Source organism: Numida meleagris, chromosome 16, assembly GCF_002078875.1.
Source record: "Numida meleagris isolate 19003 breed g44 Domestic line chromosome 16, NumMel1.0, whole genome shotgun sequence".
NCBI classification, from domain to species: domain Eukaryota; kingdom Metazoa; phylum Chordata; class Aves; order Galliformes; family Numididae; genus Numida; species Numida meleagris.
The window spans coordinates 6105311-6123678 of NC_034424.1; the positions used below are offsets into that span (position 1 = coordinate 6105311).

At 56.3% G+C, this 18368-nt stretch overlaps 1 protein-coding gene and 1 long non-coding RNA gene across 6 annotated transcripts in view; one reads left to right on the top strand and one right to left on the bottom strand.

Moving 5' to 3' along the window:
* The window catches only part of RAPGEF1 (Rap guanine nucleotide exchange factor 1), a 78216-nt gene extending 72941 nt beyond the window's left edge, over nt 1-5275 (bottom strand). For 2 of the 4 annotated variants that reach the window (XM_021413664.1, XM_021413659.1), the window contains exon 1: nt 5127-5275. In XM_021413664.1, the coding sequence (XP_021269339.1) occupies nt 5127-5151 (25 nt within the window). In that variant the 5' untranslated portion in view covers nt 5152-5275. Of the gene's footprint in view, nt 1-3397; nt 4721-5126 lie in introns of those variants that run through there. The other 2 variants (XM_021413661.1, XM_021413662.1) reach the window with 2 other exon arrangements.
* On the top strand, nt 10755-12593 carry LOC110406915. 2 transcript variants are annotated; one of them, XR_002443629.1, is made up of 3 exons: nt 10755-11391; nt 11832-12103; nt 12260-12593. It is a non-coding gene; the product is annotated as an uncharacterized LOC110406915 (long non-coding RNA). The 2 variants fall into 2 exon arrangements; XR_002443630.1 differs by having other exon boundaries at nt 10756-11321.

Consider the following 18368-nt stretch of genomic DNA (forward strand, 5'->3'; position numbering starts at 1 on the left):
GTGGGGACATCGTTTCTTTTTCTCATAGACAAAATCGTTCCCTCCATGAGCATCAGTGCCACCCACCACAAGAAGAGATCAGAAATGCATGTTTAAGAATGGGTGCTGCAGGCCAGGTAATAGAGCTGTCAATTTGTCACGCTGCAGTAACGTGAATAGCAGAAGTGCAGAACATTCCTCTGGCAGCACGTCCCAACCTGCAGCACTCCTGCTGAAATTCTCCTTCTGTCTCTTTGCCTTCCAACAAGCTTCCATGAAAGCTGCAGGTTGCCTCCTCCTTGTCACCTTTTCTCTTCTTGTCCTCTCTTTGAGTTTTCCCTATCCACTCTATTTACACGCAACACACTCCGCCTTATTTTGGAATAAATCACAGGTTAACCTATGTTTAAATAAGACCCATGACTTTGCATCACTGAGAGAGAGAGTTGCTAAAGCATCAGCTAAAAAAGCAGTTACAGATGGACTCCATTCCCTAGGAAGGAGCACCAGGTTTCCTCCACTCACACAACGCTGTGCAACAACTAAAGCCATGCTGGTGGATGGCAAATGGGAAATGCTCTCCACAGGTGAAACTATGGACCTAGATGAGAGACATCAGCGTAGTGCTCCGACTGCCAGTGACCTTCCACTCATCTCTGTGTGCCAGAAGGTTAGCAAGAGCCAGGAGGAGTTACCCCCACGCAGAACCACACAAACAGATATAATTAGTCACTGCGGTCCAAGGAAAACGATCGCTTGCACTGAAAATAAATTTAGCAATTGTTTCCAGTTTCTGCTCTTTCATTGACTAAGGCACAACCCAGCTGCTTTGCATTCCAGTAGACTTCAGCTGTCTTTCTTCCCCACTCCTTGCCCACTTCCTTCTTACAGCTGCCACGCGTATCTCAGCCTCGCACCACTCACCCTGCAGGCTCCATTGCTGCACACATCAGTGCTGACGCTGTGCAGCACAACACCTGTCAAACCTACAATGACTTACCAACAAAGGTAAAATTCCACCCTTTGTACCGTTTTCTGGGCAGCACTAAATAGCAATCATCTTGTCTTTTGCATCTACCTGCGACTAGATGGAATTGTTGACGCTTAGGAAACAAGCTGCAATAAAACACAGGCGGGATGCTGCTACCTGAGCAGCCTGCAGTAGGAATTGCAGCAGATGATAAAAGTGTGAGCAAGGAAGAATCGGAACGGAGCGGCATTTAGGATTGTGCACTGACTCTTCAGGAGAGTTTCATTCTCGGATTCCAGGATCAAACATTTCACAGGGAACTCTTACTTGGTTTGAAAACCGTCACCAGAGAAACCACTTATGCTGGTCAACTGCAAAAGCTCTAACAAACTCGAAAGCCTTCACTTCTGAGTATAAGTACAGCACAGCAGTGAGGGCACAACTGAACCGAGACAGAACTGTGCCCAGTAACTCACCTGTACCTCAACTGGAAAAACAGAAACTGCAGAGAACTGCATGGGTGTAAAAAAACCCAAAAAACCATATGCAGGATTATTTGTGGGCTAAGAGAGTGACCCAAGGGATGGCTGCAGTCCAAAAAATACCCTTTGCAGAAATAAGATCCTGGCAAACTACACCTCGAGCACGATCCTGAATGGTGTAAAGCAGCATGCAGGACTCTGGATGAACAGTTAAGAGCCTCTAAAGATGGGAATGATCTGGTCCCCGGAATTGTGCTACTTTCCTTAAGAACAGGATTCCTCCCATGATGTCTGTATTACAAACGCTAGATGAGACTTCAGAGATGGATTCGCTTATCAGGCAAACACCTATCAGAAAAAGGTGAAGACAACAGCATTTTCAGTCTGCTGGGAATAAATACCTCCAGTTGAGTCCTGAGCTGAATAGAGATCGCTGACTGCACTCCAGGCAGCTAAATGCTTGGAACAGTGGTCTCAAACAACCCTTAGCAGACCGCTATCGAAAAGCCAAGCTTACAAGGGACATGAAAACCCTGCAAGAAATTACAAGATTACGATGGAAAGCATCAAATGGAATAAGTCTTCAAAATACAGCATCCATACGTCCTTTGGTTTTAATGAAGGGCATTAATGAACAGACGCTCTTTGTGGAAAAGCCTGTATTTTCAGACCTGGTGGTGTCTCACTGCTCTCTTATTCTCTCTGTACGACGCAGAATTGTTCAGCTCCCTGGAGCGTGTAATCCATCAGGTAAATAAATACAGGAATTCATGTATTGCCATGGAAACAGGAAAACCAAGCAGAATCCGTGGCCTGCTCTGCTTTCTTGGCATCCCTGCTTTAGAAGGAACAAGTATCTTCTGTAAGTGAAGACCAAAAGTACAGACACATCAGTTCTAGAGCAAGGAACGACCAAGGCCGGATGCTGTTCTTCCTCCTCGGGTCAAAGAGGTTCTGTTTTCAGGAAGTATTTGGAAGCCTGGCTGGAGCCAAAGAAACAGGGGCTCTAGAACTAGTGAAAATGAAACATACCGTCTTGTTCTACGCTACCAGATGGCTCCCCTTCACTCCAAAGCAGCGCTATGAATCACTCTACAGTGGCCCTTCTGTTGAGTACACAGCAGAACTGAGAGGCTCCTGAGGGAGCCATGCCCTCTCCTCCCTGGTGGACAGGACAGGAGCTATAATGTATCATCATTTATTTTTGTATTTTATTAAGCGTTGACAGTGTGTTTCATTCAAAAACCCTGGGAGTAGATGCAAGCAAGACCTCTAGGGATCCAACTGTAATAATATTTTTGTACCCCCACAGCCCGACTAGATGAGCGCTTCCTCATTCCATATGAACATGCAGACAGTCAAACCAAGGCCCCAGATGATTCTGAAGCTATTCAAGAAGACACGTTATCAGGCAGCAGTCTATTTTATTTACAGCATAATGGGTCCTGCTTGTCTTTCCGTTCCCATAAGAAAAAAAAAAATAAAACACAAACGTACACAAATAAGCAGATCTCAGATCTCACAGCGTTCGTTTCATGACCCTGCATCCTTTGTTCTGCCGCTGTATACATTTGGACAAATACTATCCCAGAATGACTGCAGTATTACAGACTGTGTTTGCACAGTGACCCCATTCACCGAGCTCTTTGTGTCAATCACAAGTTCAAACGCTCCGAGACAGCGATCAAGAGCGCTCCGTACCGAAGCAGCTGCCTTCCAGCCCTCCTTCCCTCCCTTCCCCATCTCTTCTCCTCCAGTTCATACTTAGTCTGCTTTTTTTTCTTTTTTAAATGACACCCTTCTTAAAGAAATGCAAATGGAAGCAGTTGAAAGAGGACAGTTCCCCAAATTTACACTTTCCCTTATTCAGCAAAGCATCACCGCGCTACACGCCCACGAGGAAGCACGCCTCCGCATCAAGACTTCACCCATTGCATCTCCAAAACTGCACATTCACAGCACTGACCTGGGGACGGATCCTGCATGATGTCTTGAGTTCTTCAATGGGAGTTCAGTGTGTTGCAAGGTCGGGTCTCTAGGCTGCGCAGCGTATGATTTTTGTGTGGTATTTTTGGCCTTTCTGTTCTACTCTGTGTGTGTGTCTACAGAGTCATCTTCCAGCGTTTGGACTCTTCACGCTGCTTCGCTGGGGTGGAGTTATATTTACTATTCTCACAGGGTAATTTACTGCACGCGAATAAACAAAACGTGATCACTTATTGTTACATCTGCAATTACTGGCTATAGCACCGTCAGCGTTTACTAAAGCCCCCAGCCAAATTCACCCCTAGTGGAAACAAGTGGCCATTGGCTCAGAGCCGGCCCCAGGTCTACGGATGCTGCTCACCCCTTCCTCACACCGCTACCTGCTTCCAGGAGAAAAAGTGGCAGCGATCCGCCAGTAAGCACGGAAAAGAGAGAGCCAGAACCCCCCCCACCCCCCAAGCAAAGCGTTACACTGCGATGCTATGTAAGGGACGGTGCATCAGATTAACCTCTGATATTTCTGGAATAGCATTTGTCCCGTGATGCGATGCACACTTGTTAGACAGTGACTTAGTGCTGAGAGCTGGAAGCGTGCCTGTGTGCCGCACCGCGACGCCGGCTGCCAGCAGCCCGTCTGCTCCTCCCTGGAGGCTGCTCCAGAACCGTAGCGCAAGAGAATGCGTTCTTGTACAGCGCAGCACAGAAGCCAGCACAAACGAGGACCGAGTGATCAAAGCCATGGAGGGCTGCTACCAGCCCCGCTCCTCTAAAGCGGGGATCTTCCTAAACCACTGCCCTGGGAAGCCCCAGTGCTGCACTTCACGCATCTGAGCCACGCTGCTGCCGCACGGCCCCCAGTAGGAAAGCATCTAGCTGCTCCTTAAACACCAAAGAGCATTGGTTTGTCTCTCCTAATTAAATGCAACATAATTAAACTAAATAACTTCAGCGCTTGATTTGCAAGACGCTAATGGAGGCTTTCACCGTACTGCACGGCAGAAACAGGGGCACCTCAAGTGACAGCTGAGAACCAGGCAGCGCTCCAGAACCGCTGCACGATGCGTGCCCGGTGCTTCCCAACGCAGCACCCCGGCTCCAGGGAGAGCCCCAAAACAGAGAGCTACGACCGAGCCCTTCCCTGTGCCATGTGCCCACAGCCCCGTCTGTTCTGATCCTGCACAAACACCGGCAGAGGAAAGTTGGAGAAGTTGCAATTAATCATTGCGTGTAGGCCCCGAAGCGCTGCAGCTCTGCTGATGCTTCACTACACGGAAAGGACGGTGCGAGGGAGGAGAGGGGGGGGGGGAAAGGAAACAAAACAACAACAACAACAAAAAAAAAAGGAAAAAGGAAAAAAAAAAACACACAACGAAATAAAAAGGAGAAACGACCAGCGAACACAAAGCCTGACCAAACAAAAAAAAAAAAAAAAAAAGAAAAGAAATCCACCAGGAAACCAGCGAGGGAGCGGGCACCGCGCAGCAGCGGGCGGAGGGCGGCAGCGGGCACAGCAGCAGCGGGCACAGCAGCCCTCCTCGCCGGCCCGGCCTGACAGCAGACCCCGCCGGCCCAGGAGCCGCCCGGCCCAGGAGCCGCCTCCCCCCGCCCCGAGGGCCGCGCCAGGCCCGCGCCGAGCGGCAGCTCCGAGCCGCGCCGCCGAGGCCGGGGAGGCGAACGCTGCCGGCCCGCCGGGGCCCCCCGCCGCTCACCTGCTTTCTCGATCTTGCCGGACATGTCGGAGCCGGGGCTCGGCGCTCAGGCCCGGCCGCGCCAGGAGCCAGCGAGCGGCCGCGGCGCCGCCACCGCCGCCTCCTCCCGCTGCTGCCGGCCGGCCGCGATCCGGGAAAGGCGCTGCGGCGGCCCCTGGGGCTCGGCGGCGGCGCAGGCAGCGCTCCCGCCCCCCGCCCAGCTCCGCCGGGCCGCGAGGGGGAAGAGGCGGCCCGGGGGCTCCCGCCACACACGCACACGCGCGCCGGGGCCGGGCCGGGCCGCAGCGCCCCCTACCGGCCGCGACGGGGAAGCGCAACCACGGCGCGACGGGCGGGGCCCGGCCCCGGGGGAGGCGGTGCCCGGGGCGCCGCGCTGCGGTGCGCGCTGCGGGCCGAGGGGGTCGGTGCTCGCCTCCGCCCGATCGGTTTTCCCGGAGACGCGGAACGACGAAGGATGGAAGAGCCCTGTCACATCCCCAACCCCGCCGCCCCGTGCCCACTGACGCGTCCCTCAGCGCCACGTCCCCGCGGCCCTGCAGCACCTCCTCACGGCGCGCCCAGCGCTCCCAGTGCAGCCGTGCCGCCTCAGCACCGCTCTGAGGAGAAACGTTCCCCAATACCCAGCCCGAGCCTCCCCGTGCACAGCGGGAGGCCGTCGCCGAGACCGGGGGGCAGAATTCTCCTCTCGTTTACGTGGGTGTCAGCCGTGTTATCCCACTTGTGCCGGTGACGGCACGCGGGAGCTGTGGCACGCCGTGCTGCCGGGAGCGGGACGCGGGCAGGGAAGGACGAAGCCGCTGTTCCTACACGTGCCGGTGTCAGAGCTGGGCAAGGGAAGAGAGCACGTGCAACGAGCAGAGCAGCTCCGGAGCTGGGAGGGCTTTGCTCGGCCTCGGACAGAAAGCGGCCTGTGCCGCGCTGCCCCTGGGCGACGCTGAGGTTTCTCTCGTGCCTTTGGTGTAACTCGGAGCCGGGGGAACCTTGCGCTTTTAAACACGCCTTGAGCAGGATGGGGAAAGCCGCCCCGGAGCTGATGGCGTGGGGAGCAGTGTGCGGGTGCAGGGGTGGGGGTGGGGAAGGGAGGCATCGGCGTAGGGAGCTCTGTGGGTGGAGGGAGCTGAAGGCTGGGGAGTGAGGGGCGGGGTGTGATTGCCGGTGGCCTCCAAGAGGGCACCGGGGCACCCTGCTCAGAGCCGTGGTGCTGAGCCCTGCAGACAGATGGGCCGGGTCGCGCTGGCGTTGCAGGGGCTGCTTTGCTCCCAGGTGCGAGTGCAGGGCTGACGTGCCCCCAGCAGCAGGAGAGGGGCAACAACCGGAGCTCCTTCCCCTGCTACCTCTATACTGGGGGAAACCAGACGGCAGCAAACGTGCCAGCAGCAGCCGGGCAGCGCTCAGACGGGCTGCAAGCCCAGGGTCACGTCCTGCGACCTTTGCAGCCGATCCACTGAGCCGGGAAGTTGTGCAAGAAGTGCTAACGCGATTTCCGAGACGTGCAATCGCAGAAGAGCACTCCTGCCCTCTAGTGCCCTTCCCCTCTCCCGGGCTGCTCCGTCCCATCCGCGTCCCTTGCTCTGCTCCCCTCGGCTCGTGGGGCTCTGGTGGTGGGTGTCTGTCCCTGCAGCAATGCAGGGTCGGTAATTCGGTGCTCCATTCGATCAGTGGTGCAGTCACCGTCCCCGGAGCTGCTCCAGAGCCGTGGGGATGTGGCACTGAGGGACGTGCTCAGTGGGCACGGCGGGGTGGGCTGGGGTTGGGCTTGGAGATCTGAGAGGGCTCCTCCAACCCGAATGACCCCGTGATTCTAAGCACAACGAACCCCAAGTGACAGACACGCCGCAGTGACCTGATATTGCCACTACCAGCACAGCCCTCGGGGCAGGCGGATTTGCTGCTGGGGAGAGATGAAAACGTTTTGGTGGAAGCAAACGGAGGGCAGGATTCTCACCCCCCGTTAACGGGTGCAGCTCCTGCTAGGTGTGCGGTGGCAGGATAAATAGAGGGGAGATGGGGAGGAACTGCTCAGGAAAGGAGTGCATGCAGGGCCGGTAAGGGGTGCAGAGGAATGGTGCAGAAGGGGCCTGAGCTGGGAGCTGAGGCAGGCCAGGACAGAGCATCTGTTCCCTGCAAAAACTACGTGTGACACGGGCCGCATCAAACAGCATCTGAGCAAGAAGTCCTCCGTTCAGAGTGCATCCCCAGTTTCAATCTCAGCATCCTGCAGTTTCGCTCAGCACCTGGCTGCAGGATGACCCGCTGTGCACGGTGCTGCAGCAAGGCACGAGCTCCTGCCTGGCAATCTTGCAGCCGGGGCTGCCGGAGATGGGATTTCCCCGTTCAGCGATCCCTGTCCTGCTGCCGCCCGCAGCCGTGCGGGTCCCGTCCCGCACCCGCAGCCCCCGGGACTGCCCTGCAGCCCGGGCAGATGTCCCATTGCTAGCCCGTGATTGACGGGATTTGCTTTCCCCGCCGGCTTTTCTCTTCTCCGCTCGGTGCGGGCTCTAGAGGGCAGCAGATGCCGGCGGATGGGATGCACAGCGGCCTCCGAGCCCTCGGTGGGAGCCCACTAACGGGCAGCGGGGGAGCGGGGCCGGCGCTGTGTGCTGGGGCACAGCCCAGCCCTGCTCCGTGCCCTGCTGGGTCACTGCCTTTGCTTTTTTTTTTCCCCTCCCCGACAAATCTCCCGAAGGAATGAGACACCAAAACCACGGGGGAAGGCTGAAACAGCTCGGCACTCCGGGATCGTGAACAACTTCTGGCAACTCCACCGAGCTGGTCCTCACCTACGAGCTGGGGCTGTGGTCTGACACTGGGGATGGGGAGGGAGCGAGGAGCCCTCCTGGCTCTCAGCCTGTCCTGGGCATCTTCTGAGTGCATCTTCTCAGAGTCATGCACGGCCCCAAGGCCAGCCCTGCAGCACGGCTGAACATGGGCTGGTGCTACTTGGCAGCGCAAGCACTGCAGCTGGAGCTCTGAGAATAGAAGAAAAAAACTGGAAAAGAAGAAAGGAAAAGAAAACGTGGAGAATTGTCTCCCACCATCCACCGCTGCTGTTCCCAAGGAGGTGGGCGCCACTGGCCCTGTGTTGCGATGGTGCACGAGGACCTGGCAGCAAAATTGGAAGAGAAATGATCCACCCAGCTCACAGCCACACCAGTGCTGCATACAAAGTGCCCCCCGAAACTCAGCTGGGCTTCCAGGTGACCCTGCCTACCTCACCCTACGGAGCAAGCTGAAGCTGAAGGTGCCCTGTGCTCCCCCCACCTCAGCTGGAAAGAGCAAAACCGAAAGGAATCAGAGAAGGAAATCAGAATCGGTACTCCAAAGTCAAATAGTAAAAATTCCATTATGGACGCAGAGGTCACCTGCAGAAAAATGTAATCGGAAGCGACAGCCCAGCTCCTGGCTCCCTCCCACTGCCGGTCCCAGGTGGGCAGACCTCGTTCCCAAGGCAGAGGTGCCGGCTGCACGCCTTACAGCCGCAGTTTGGGCACAGGGACCTGGGGGGATGGGGAGGGGACCCCTGAGGTCTGCGGGGTGCGGAGCTGGGCTGTCCCATCCCCAGAGCAGGGCTGGCTGACCCCATGCTGGCTCCATCACGCCGCGAATCGCAGCCCGCACGCATCCCAGAAGGCATTGGCAATGTGGGGCACGTAGCCCTGATAATGATGCAAACTTCAAACCATTATTTCTCAGCCCAGAGCGCTTCTCTTTGTCATCAAGCCAGCACCGAGGGGTTGTTTAGTGCCGTTTTTCCTCCTCCTTTTCTTTTTCTTTTATTCTTAAACTTGACCTCTGATTCTGGCTGGGAATTTATGTTGGGTTCTTTTTAATTGTCGTTTTCTCTCTCTCTCTTTTCTTTTTTTTTTTTTTTGCACCAAGTTAGCAGCAGAGAGAGAAACTTCCCATGAAGTCTGTTTGCCAACAAAGCTTTCTTTAGCAGACAGACAATGGAAAAGCCAAAGAGAATGCTCTGGGCTGGATGAGGCATTGCCAGCCCCGCAGTGGCAGCTCTCTGCCCCCTGCAGCTGGCCCAGAGTGACCTTCAGCCCCATCAATAGCCGATGTCCTCGCCCAATGTGTGCCTGCGTGCCCTGCTGCTGGGGCTGGAGCATCTCAGCTGTGTGACATCCCCATCCCAGCGCTCACCTCTCCTGTCATTGCTACCAGTTTTCTTTCTTTTGGTCCTTCTTGCTCCAGCCTGCCCGGGGAGTTGTTTAACCCCAAATCCTTCAGGGTTTATTTAGCTCAATTTCTGATAAATCTGGTGCGGCTCCTGCTGCATGCGGGTGGGTCTAAGCTAGCAATGAGCCCTTAGGGAAGCAGCTGGGCTTGCTGCTCCCAGGCACATGCAGTGGGCAGAAGCAGCCCCTTCCCCAGAGCTAGAGGGGTTTGGGGTGGAGGGAGAGGAAGCGAACCTGGGAACACCGTCGTGACTTTATCAGCTTCACCTTCAGCAGGACTCAGCGCTCCTCGCACCGCCTCTGCAAAGTTGCAGCAGAAATGGAAAAGATCCAAAGGAGTGCAACAAATAGTATCAATAATCCATGAGAAGAGATTAAAAAGACTTAGGACTGTTTAGCTTGAGAAGGGATGGGATGGAGGGGAAGATACGGAGGGCATGGCAGAGGCATACAAAGCGGTGAGTGGAGGTGCCTGGGAGCACGGACTGCCCTTGCAGCACCAGGATGAGAGGCATCAACGTGGCTGGAGGACAGCACCTTGCAAAGTGACAGCAGGAGCTCCAGCTGCAAGTAAAGGAGGTCAGATTAGAAACCTAGGAGCAGTGGCTTGGGGGCAGAGGGCTCCAGAAACATCCGTGCTGCATGGGGAGCTGCAGCACTGGACTGAGGAGGGGACGGTGAGGGGACAGCACAGCTCTGCTGCACAGCGCAGGGAGGGTGGCACAGGTGGGAGGAGGGAGCTGAGTGGCTCGGAGGGTTTTGCTCTCAGAGGCCAAAGAAAAGGATTATACAGGAGCTTGTCAGGAGGCCAGTGACATTTATAAAGTATTAATCCCTGCAGTGTGTGCTTGATAGCTGCTCCACGCTGCCTCCCGCCCCTCTCCCCACCCAGCATTGCTGCTGACACGCTCCAGGGACTCGCTGGGTGATTTTCCCTCTGGTTGCTTTTCCTTGGAGGAATCCCACCCCTGCCCCGTGCCCCCCTGCTTTGATGCTCCGCTCCCCTCCTCCCCCAGGGCCCCCAGCTCCTCCCCAGACCCCATCCCCAGTGCCACCTCCACGAGCTCAGCCCTGCCTCATCTGTAAGTGAGAATGAATGGACTCTATGGGACTACTGGGGAGAAGCAGGCGTGCTGCCTCCATACCCGCTGGCACCCACACCCACTGCTGGGTGCACGGACCTGTGCATCTCGTCCACCCTCAGGGGAGAGAAAAGGAGCGACTGCAGCTTTAAAACAAAGATGAGATGCAATTTCTTCCCCTCTCTCCCTCCCTTTCCCTCTCCTTTTTTAAAGGGAACGTGTCAAGGTTTCCATCAATAATAGATAATGGTGCATCACTCTGGCAGGTTACACCCTCCGGCTGTTTTGATATTTTCCAGAGAATTTGTCAGCAATCTCACTGCAAAGGAGGGTTGGGGGAGGGGGTGGTGGTGGGGGGAAGAGGCCTCATTAATTTTTTGTCATTTGCATTCCCGCTGTTAAATAATGTATTGATTGCTCTTTCTCTCTCCCTCTTTTAATTCTCTCCCTTCCGTGGCGTCTCGCAGCCGCTGGCCCCGCTCCGTGACGGATGAGTTGTCAGAGGCAGCCGACAGCTCGCACTGCTGCCATGGGGCTCAATGTGACCCCCGCGGCGCCACGCGAGTGACAGCTCTGGGGCTGGTGGCACCGGGTCCCCGCGTGGTCCCCCCGTGTCCCTCAGAGCCACATCCACACGTCTCCTCAACTCCTCCAGGGATGGGGATGCCACCGTTTCCCTTCGCGGCTGCTTCCAGGTCTTGATGACCCAGTGCTCAGCCTAAACATCCCCTGGGGAAATGAATCACCCGGGTTGGAAAGGACCTTCATGAGATCGTGGAATCACAGAATCATCCAGATTGGAGGAGACCTCAATGAGATCACAGAACCACGGAATCGTCAAGGTTGGAAAAGACCTCTAAGATCACCAAGTCCAACCGTTGACCCGTCGCCACCGTGCCCACTGAGCCGTGTCCTTCTGTGCTACAAAAAAGGTTTGGGTGTCACAAAAATGCAGGGATCACCAATTGGCCAAGACGCTGGAGCTGTGGTGGTGGCTCCCAGGTGTGCAGTGACGGACCCGTCCCCTCTGCTCTGGTGGGGTGCCCAGCGCAGACAGCTCTCGCACACAAAGGGCAGGGAATACGGGGACATTCAGGGCTTCTTCCTCCTTCTATGAGGAAATCTTCCTCTAGAAATCTTCCCATGGAAGTCTGGGGATTCCCAGGGCCTCAGTCTGAAGACCCAAGGCAAGGTCTTGGGGAGCCGGGTCCGGGTCTGGGTCTGCTGAGAGGAACAAGAAGTTGCATTTGACTTGATTAAAGCTGTGCTCCCCCTAATGCGGCATGCTTCCTTTTTAATTAATAAGTACTTAATTACATCGTTAATATTTTAATATTTCCTTTTAAAAATGTCTGGTTTAATGGTGTTACTGCCAGCTATTTGTTTTGTATGACTTTTATGTTTATCTTCCTCTTTCATTTCTCATTTCCCCCTCCACCCAGCGCTCCAGTCCCAGAAGCTCTTGGTTGATCTTTGCAGCTGGAAATTAGCACTCGGGCTTTCAGCCGAAATTGAATCTGGCCCTTGGCGCTGACGTCCATCAGCCAGAGGTGCTAATGGGAGTTATTAGCACTCGAGTTCTGCACCGCAAATACATCGGCCCCAAGGGAGGAGAGGGAGAGAGGGACCATGTAAGGATGGAGCCAAGAATCCAGAGGAGTGGGGCTGGGCTGCCTCCAAGGTCACCCCTTCCTTGGGAGGACGGAGCAGAGCGGTGAGGATGGAGGGGATGGATGTGACCTCCTGCAGCAGCGACAGCTCTGCAGTGCCTCTCCTGAGCCCCTGGCTCCTTGCGTGCCTGTGCGTGGATGCACTGAAGACACTAAATGAAAGCTGCTATGGCTTCCTGTGCTCTCTCCTTCCTCCCTAGATGCTCCCTGGCATGCAGATCATCCTGCAGAACATCACACAGCATCCTACAGAGTGTGGCAGAGCATCCCTCAGAGCATCCCACACCACCAGGGCTGTATTCCAGCTGCTGCAGCCTTCTCCTTGCTGTGGGATCTCAGTCCCAGCCTCTCTGCAGGGGCACGTGGTGGGGACAGCAGTGTTTTCGCACTAATCTCCATGAGCAGACTGTTAGGATAATAAAGCAAATAAACGGAAGAGTTATAGCTGAGGCACTTGGGGCACTGTAAAACAGGCTGAAAGCAAATACAGCATCGTTAATCCATCATAAAATAACAGCCTCTTACGATCCCGAATGCATCAAAATGAATGGGAGTGTGGCGGGGTCACCGTTCAAACAGGGAAGTGCTGAATGCGAAGCAGGGCTGGGAGCGGGGATGGGGTGGGAACCAACCCCCGGCCACGAGGATCAGGAGAAGGAGCTGGGAACACCAGGCTGGGGGGGGTGCAAGGGAATGTCCCTGCCTGCGCATGGAAGTGGCTCTAAAACCAGTAACACCAGTGCAAGCCAGTGGGTGAGGTGCAGTGTGTGCACTGCTGGGGATGGAGGTGTCAGTGGGGTCCCAGCGCTGGGGTTCAAATCCCCACAGGTGATGGGGCAGTGAGTGGGAGCAGGAACAAACTAATGAAGACACCTGAGTGCTGGGATCCCTTGGGCAGGTTCACTGGGCTCTGCGCAGCAACTCTTTTAATGCTGGTGAAGGAAACAAGAAGAAAACCCTGAAGCATCGGCAGTGTGTTCGGTGTCTGGGCACAATGCCACGGCGTGCCCAGCACTGGGAGGCTCGGGGGATAGGGACAGAATGGGGTCCAAGGGGACAGTGCTGGGGTCAGAGCACATCTCAGGGTGCACACAGGGAAACCTGGGCCCAGGGCAACACCCGGGCTGCAGGAACAGCGAAGGCACAGAGGGAACGGGGACAGACAGACGGACACCTGTCACAGCAGAGTTTGGAGTGTGTCACAAACCCCACGTGCACTCACTCCCCACTCACTCCCACCAGCACCGACCCCATCCCAGAGCTGTGATGCTCCCTGGGGGTTGGGTGGGTGCGTGGTCCCTTCCGTGAGCAGAGCACCCCCGGGGTCCCGGGGCGTCTCTCCCTCATTAGCAGCCTCCTCATTAAGTCTTCCCTAGCCTTCTGCAGGGTTAGCCACTCTCACCTGCTTAATCCAGGGAGATTATGTCCTGGTTTCTTTTTAAGAAAAGCCAAACCCCCCCAGACCCTCCCGTCTGCTTGCAGTTCTTTTCATTTCGCCTCGTTTAATTCCTTGCCAGCTTAATGAGTCGGTAGTAATGAATAAGATGAACATTAGGGCTTAATAAGTGTGAAGAAAAGACGGTTCTCACCGATGAAGGGAGCGCGGCGGTGGGAAAGCGCAGCGATAACCCAACCCCATCCCAGCAATGGGGACAATGCCGGGACAACAGCACCATCCCTGCCCCGGCCTAGCTCACAACGGAGCTGTGCCGTGCTGTGCTGTGCCACGCCATGCTGAGCCATACTGTGCCATGTCATACTGTGCCATGTCATGCTGTGCCATGTCATACTGTGCCATGTCATACTGCGCCATGTCATACTGTGCCATGTCATGCCGTGCGGTGCCATTCCATGCTGAGATGTGCCGTGCTGTGCCGTGCTGTGCCATGCCATGCTGTTCCATGCTGTGCCACGTCATGCTGTGCGGTGCCATTCCATGCTGTGCTGGCGGGTGCCCACCACCGTGCCAGGCTGGGTTACGAGGGGGTGGGCGCATCTATCTGCATGGGGAGCGCGTCGTGCTGGGGAAGGAGCTGATTCAGATGGGGACACGTGCTCCTGCTGGCACCGCCTGCTATGGAACCAGAAATAATCGGCCCTTCAAGACAATGATCTCCGCTGAATTGGGGCGGCGTGTAAACGCTGAACACAGGGGGTGACCCACGTGGGGAATTCGCAGCATGGATGGGGCTGCGCTGCCCACCCCCACGTCTGCACCCATGGGGCTGGGGCAGCAGGGGCAGAGGGATCGCCGTGTGCTGTGTGTGCAGCATCCCTCCTCGCCACCTGCACTGGCGAGCTTCGGCCATTGCCGGGACAGAGAGCGGCACCGCGAGGATGCTCTGATCCCCACCAAAACTCTTTAATTTTCTTTAGGTTTTTAAATGATGATGATGGTGATTATAAACGCCAGCGGGCGTCCCCTCCGAGCCCAGCCCCGCTGTGACAAGCGGCCCCAAAGACCCCTCCACATTAAAACCGGAACCCGAGACCAGAAGCACCTGCAGTGGAGATCGACCGCCTGATTAAGATCGCATTGATTGCCCTAGCCTCATTAGCATATCGTTAGCGCCGGCCCCACGGCAGGCCGCGACCCGGATGGATCAAAGAGCGCAGTGATTTGGGAGCGATGGGAAATCAGTAACCGGGGCAGGGGGCGAACCCCCGCCTCCTCACCCCGTGGCTTATGGCCACGCACCGGGCAGGGCCGTGCTGCTCCCCGGGCACACTGCGGCCCGTGGGGCTGGGGGCACAGGGAGGGGCTGCCCGGGGCCCTGCAGCCCCCGATGCCGTCCGTTGTTTTTCGTGCGGTGAGTCAGGAGCCCCACACAGGGCTCCCATCTGCACCGTGTCAGGCTGTGCCAGACTGTGCTGCGGGCCCCCGTCCAACTGCGGCTGATGAAGTGGTTGGGTTTGGTTGGTTCGATTGGGTTTTGTTTGCCTTTTTTTTTTTTTTTTCTCCTATAACTTTAGCGCGCAAAAGAAGCAGGAGAGGAGCAAGGGCTCCTCCAAGCCCATCCCAGCACCCCGTGCTCGGAGCGGGGATCCCGTCCACCACTGCACTGAGGGCATCGTGGAGCGTTTTCATAGATCCACAGGGACCTTTTCAGTTGGAAGGGACCATTGAAGGCCGTCAGGTCCCACTGCCTGCAATGAACGGGGACGCCCACAGCTCCGTGCTGCTCAGAGCCATCCCCTGACCTCGGCTGTCTGCAGGGACGGGGCACCACCACCTCTCTGTGCCAGCGCCTCCCCATCCTTTTTCCTTATATCTTATATCTGGTCTCCTTTCTTTTAGTTCACAACCACCTCCCCATGTCCTAGTGCTGGGGCTGACCCCCCGCACATCCCAGCCCACCATGCCCGGAGGGGTTCCAGACCCATGGAGATTTGGTATCTGGGGACACGGTCGGTGGTTGCGAGGGAATGCAATGGACCCAGGGAAAAAGCAACGGATGTGTGACGAAGAGCAAGGAGGTTGGGGATAATGAAAGGCAGCAGACAACAGCAATGACAACACGGGGCTGCTCTCCCCTCCAACTGTTCCTCTGGTCCCAGCAGAGTCTGCTGCGCCATGCAGAGCGCGTGGTTCAGAACTCACAGCCGCTCAAGGAAAAGCAAAAATAAAAGGAAGGGAGCTCATGAATTATGGATCCCACTGAGATCAATCCTTCAGCACCTGCCAGTGACGCCCCACTGAGGACAGGGCCCTCTCCCTTTCCCCCCTTTATCCCCAGACCTTCAGCCGCCAGGCACCGGTTCATGGCAAGGCTGTGCCAGCTGGGTGCTGCTGGTATTGCACACACCGGGATTTCCGTGGTGCTTTTCATGTGTATTCTTACCACTGAGCACTATCCCGATACAGGCTCTGTCTCTACGATTGGTTGCCTAATTTGCATATCATTACACTGTATATTACACAGTGCTGTGATATTGCACGCGCTCACTGGGAGGGTCTCAGGTGGGATGGGGTCTCGCAGCCAGTGGCTGTGATGCTGAGCGTCGTGACGAGGGCAGCTCAGTTAAGGATGGGGGTAAACTCCCTCTGCTGACTGCCCCAGGCACGATGATGAAGTACATTTAGTTCACACATTTCCAGGATCTTCCTGTTTTCAAGGCAAGCATCGTGGTCAAACTGAAGGGGGTGGACTCTTCAGCAGGGTCTGCTGGAATCGGATGTGGGGAGATGGCTGTGAACTAAAAGAGGAGAGGTTTAGACTGGGTAGAAGGAAAAAGGATGGGGAGGCACTGGCACAGAGAGGTGGTGGTGCCCTGTCCCTGCAGACAGCCGAGGTCAGGGGATGGCTCTGAGCAGCACGGAGCTCTGGGTGCCTCCGTACATTGCAAGGAGTGGGACCTGGTGCCGCTCCCTGCCCATCACTGCCCATGGAAGGCCATGGGGGGTCTGCACTCAGCGCATCCCGCTGAGCCGTGGCCTTTGGAGAGCGTCTGCTGAGCGCGTCCTTCCAGCCCTGGGCACCGCCTCCTCCATCAGCCTCTCGTTACCGACTGCGGATGGATTTCATTCCAGTAGCCAATAGGTTTGCCTTTTTAATTTCCAGCATCACGTTTAATTAAAACGAGGTGGGTCCGGCCCCATCAAACCGCATCAAAGTCTGCTGAGCCCCAGGTGAGCGGGAACACCTGCAGAAATGATCGATTTCTCCATGTTCTGATTAATGCAGCTGAGCCGGGAGGGGAGAGGGACGGACGGACGGACAGATGGGAAGGGGGCAGACAGAGGGACAGGGAGCTGCCACGTGCCACTCACGGCACTCGGGGAAAGCAGGTGGCTTTGCTGGATGCAGAAAACTTCAGTTCTTGGAATGAACTTTGGATGCTGCCAAAAGCCGGGGGATGGGGGGGGGGGTGCGGGGCTGGGGGGAAGCCAGCACAGCTCAGCCCGTGAGTCAGCAGCGTCAGCTCCCAGCTCACCGAGCAATGTGCAAATGGTGCAAAGCTGCTTTTCACAGTTCACCTCAGCTGCTAAATGGCCTCAGATTTACAGCCCGGGCGTCGGCACTCAAAAACGGCCGAGTTAATGAAGGAGGGGAGGGGGGGGGGGGGGGGGGTTGGTTCAACCAAACACACCCGTCCCACGATGCCATCCCAGAGCACGAGGCTGCTCCCCACCACGGGGGGACCCTTCCTCCTTTTCCGAGATGGGGGGGAAGCGCTGCACCTACACCCAGTGAGCAGCGAGCAGGCCGTGCTCTGTGCCCAGCCCCAGCTCCGCTCTTCCCCTTTTCCCACAGAAATTGGGAATGTCAGCCCCGTGACAGCCCTTAATTCTAATGGTGTTTGCTCTCTTTTGAGATAATGTCATCTTAATGCTCTCGAACCGGCTGCTATTAATCTTGCACCGAAGATCATTATACGGGGAGGGGGGGGGAACAGGGGGAGCTGCTGCACAGATTGATCAGGCACATTACAAAAAAGTGATGTGATTTATGTCTGTATTACACCACATCCTGGGATATTTCTTTAGTATGGTCCCTGGGCAAATGCAAGTACGTGCAACACACACAACAGCATTTTGTTTGCGTGGGATGTCATTAAATCCTGGTGGGAGAAACACCCCACGGCCTCTCCCCGAGTCCTGAGCCCACTTCTCTCTTTTTCTCCCCCAGGAACCCCAGGCTTCAGCCCCTCTCCCTGCACAACAGCGCTGGGAGATGAGCACCGAGCTCATCCCTCCCTGTCCTGCATCCCAAATCCAGCACCCCGAATGCAGCCCCCGCAGACACCCCAGAGCATGCCTCTGCCCCATGCCTCTCCCAAGGTCCCTATGCTGTCCCCATTGTCCCCATACCATACTCTGTGTCCTAGTGCCATATCCAGTCTCCCCATGCTGTCCCCAAGGTCACCATGCTGTAATCTGTGTCCCTGTGTCATCCCCAAGGTCCCCGTGCCATATCCAGTCTCCCCATACCGTCCTCAAGGTCCTCGTGCTGCACCCCATGTCCCCATCCCCTGGGTCCCCATGCCATACCCAGTGTCCCTGTACCATACATCACATCCCCATGCTGTAGTGTCACCGTGCCATCCTCAGTGTCTCTGTCCCCGGTGCTCTCATGTCACCTCCAGTGTCCTGATTGCAGTCCTCAGTGTCCCCACCCCAAGGTGTCCATGCCATATCCCGTGTCCCTGTGCCATACCCCACATCCCCAGCTCCCAAGAGCACACAGCTCAGCAGAGCTCACGGGCAGAGGACGCCGGTGACGTCCTTGGAGGTGCTCTCCATCCGGCAGCAGGACGCTGGCTCTTTGCCCGGAGCCATCTCCAACCTCTGTGAGCATCAGGGGCTCC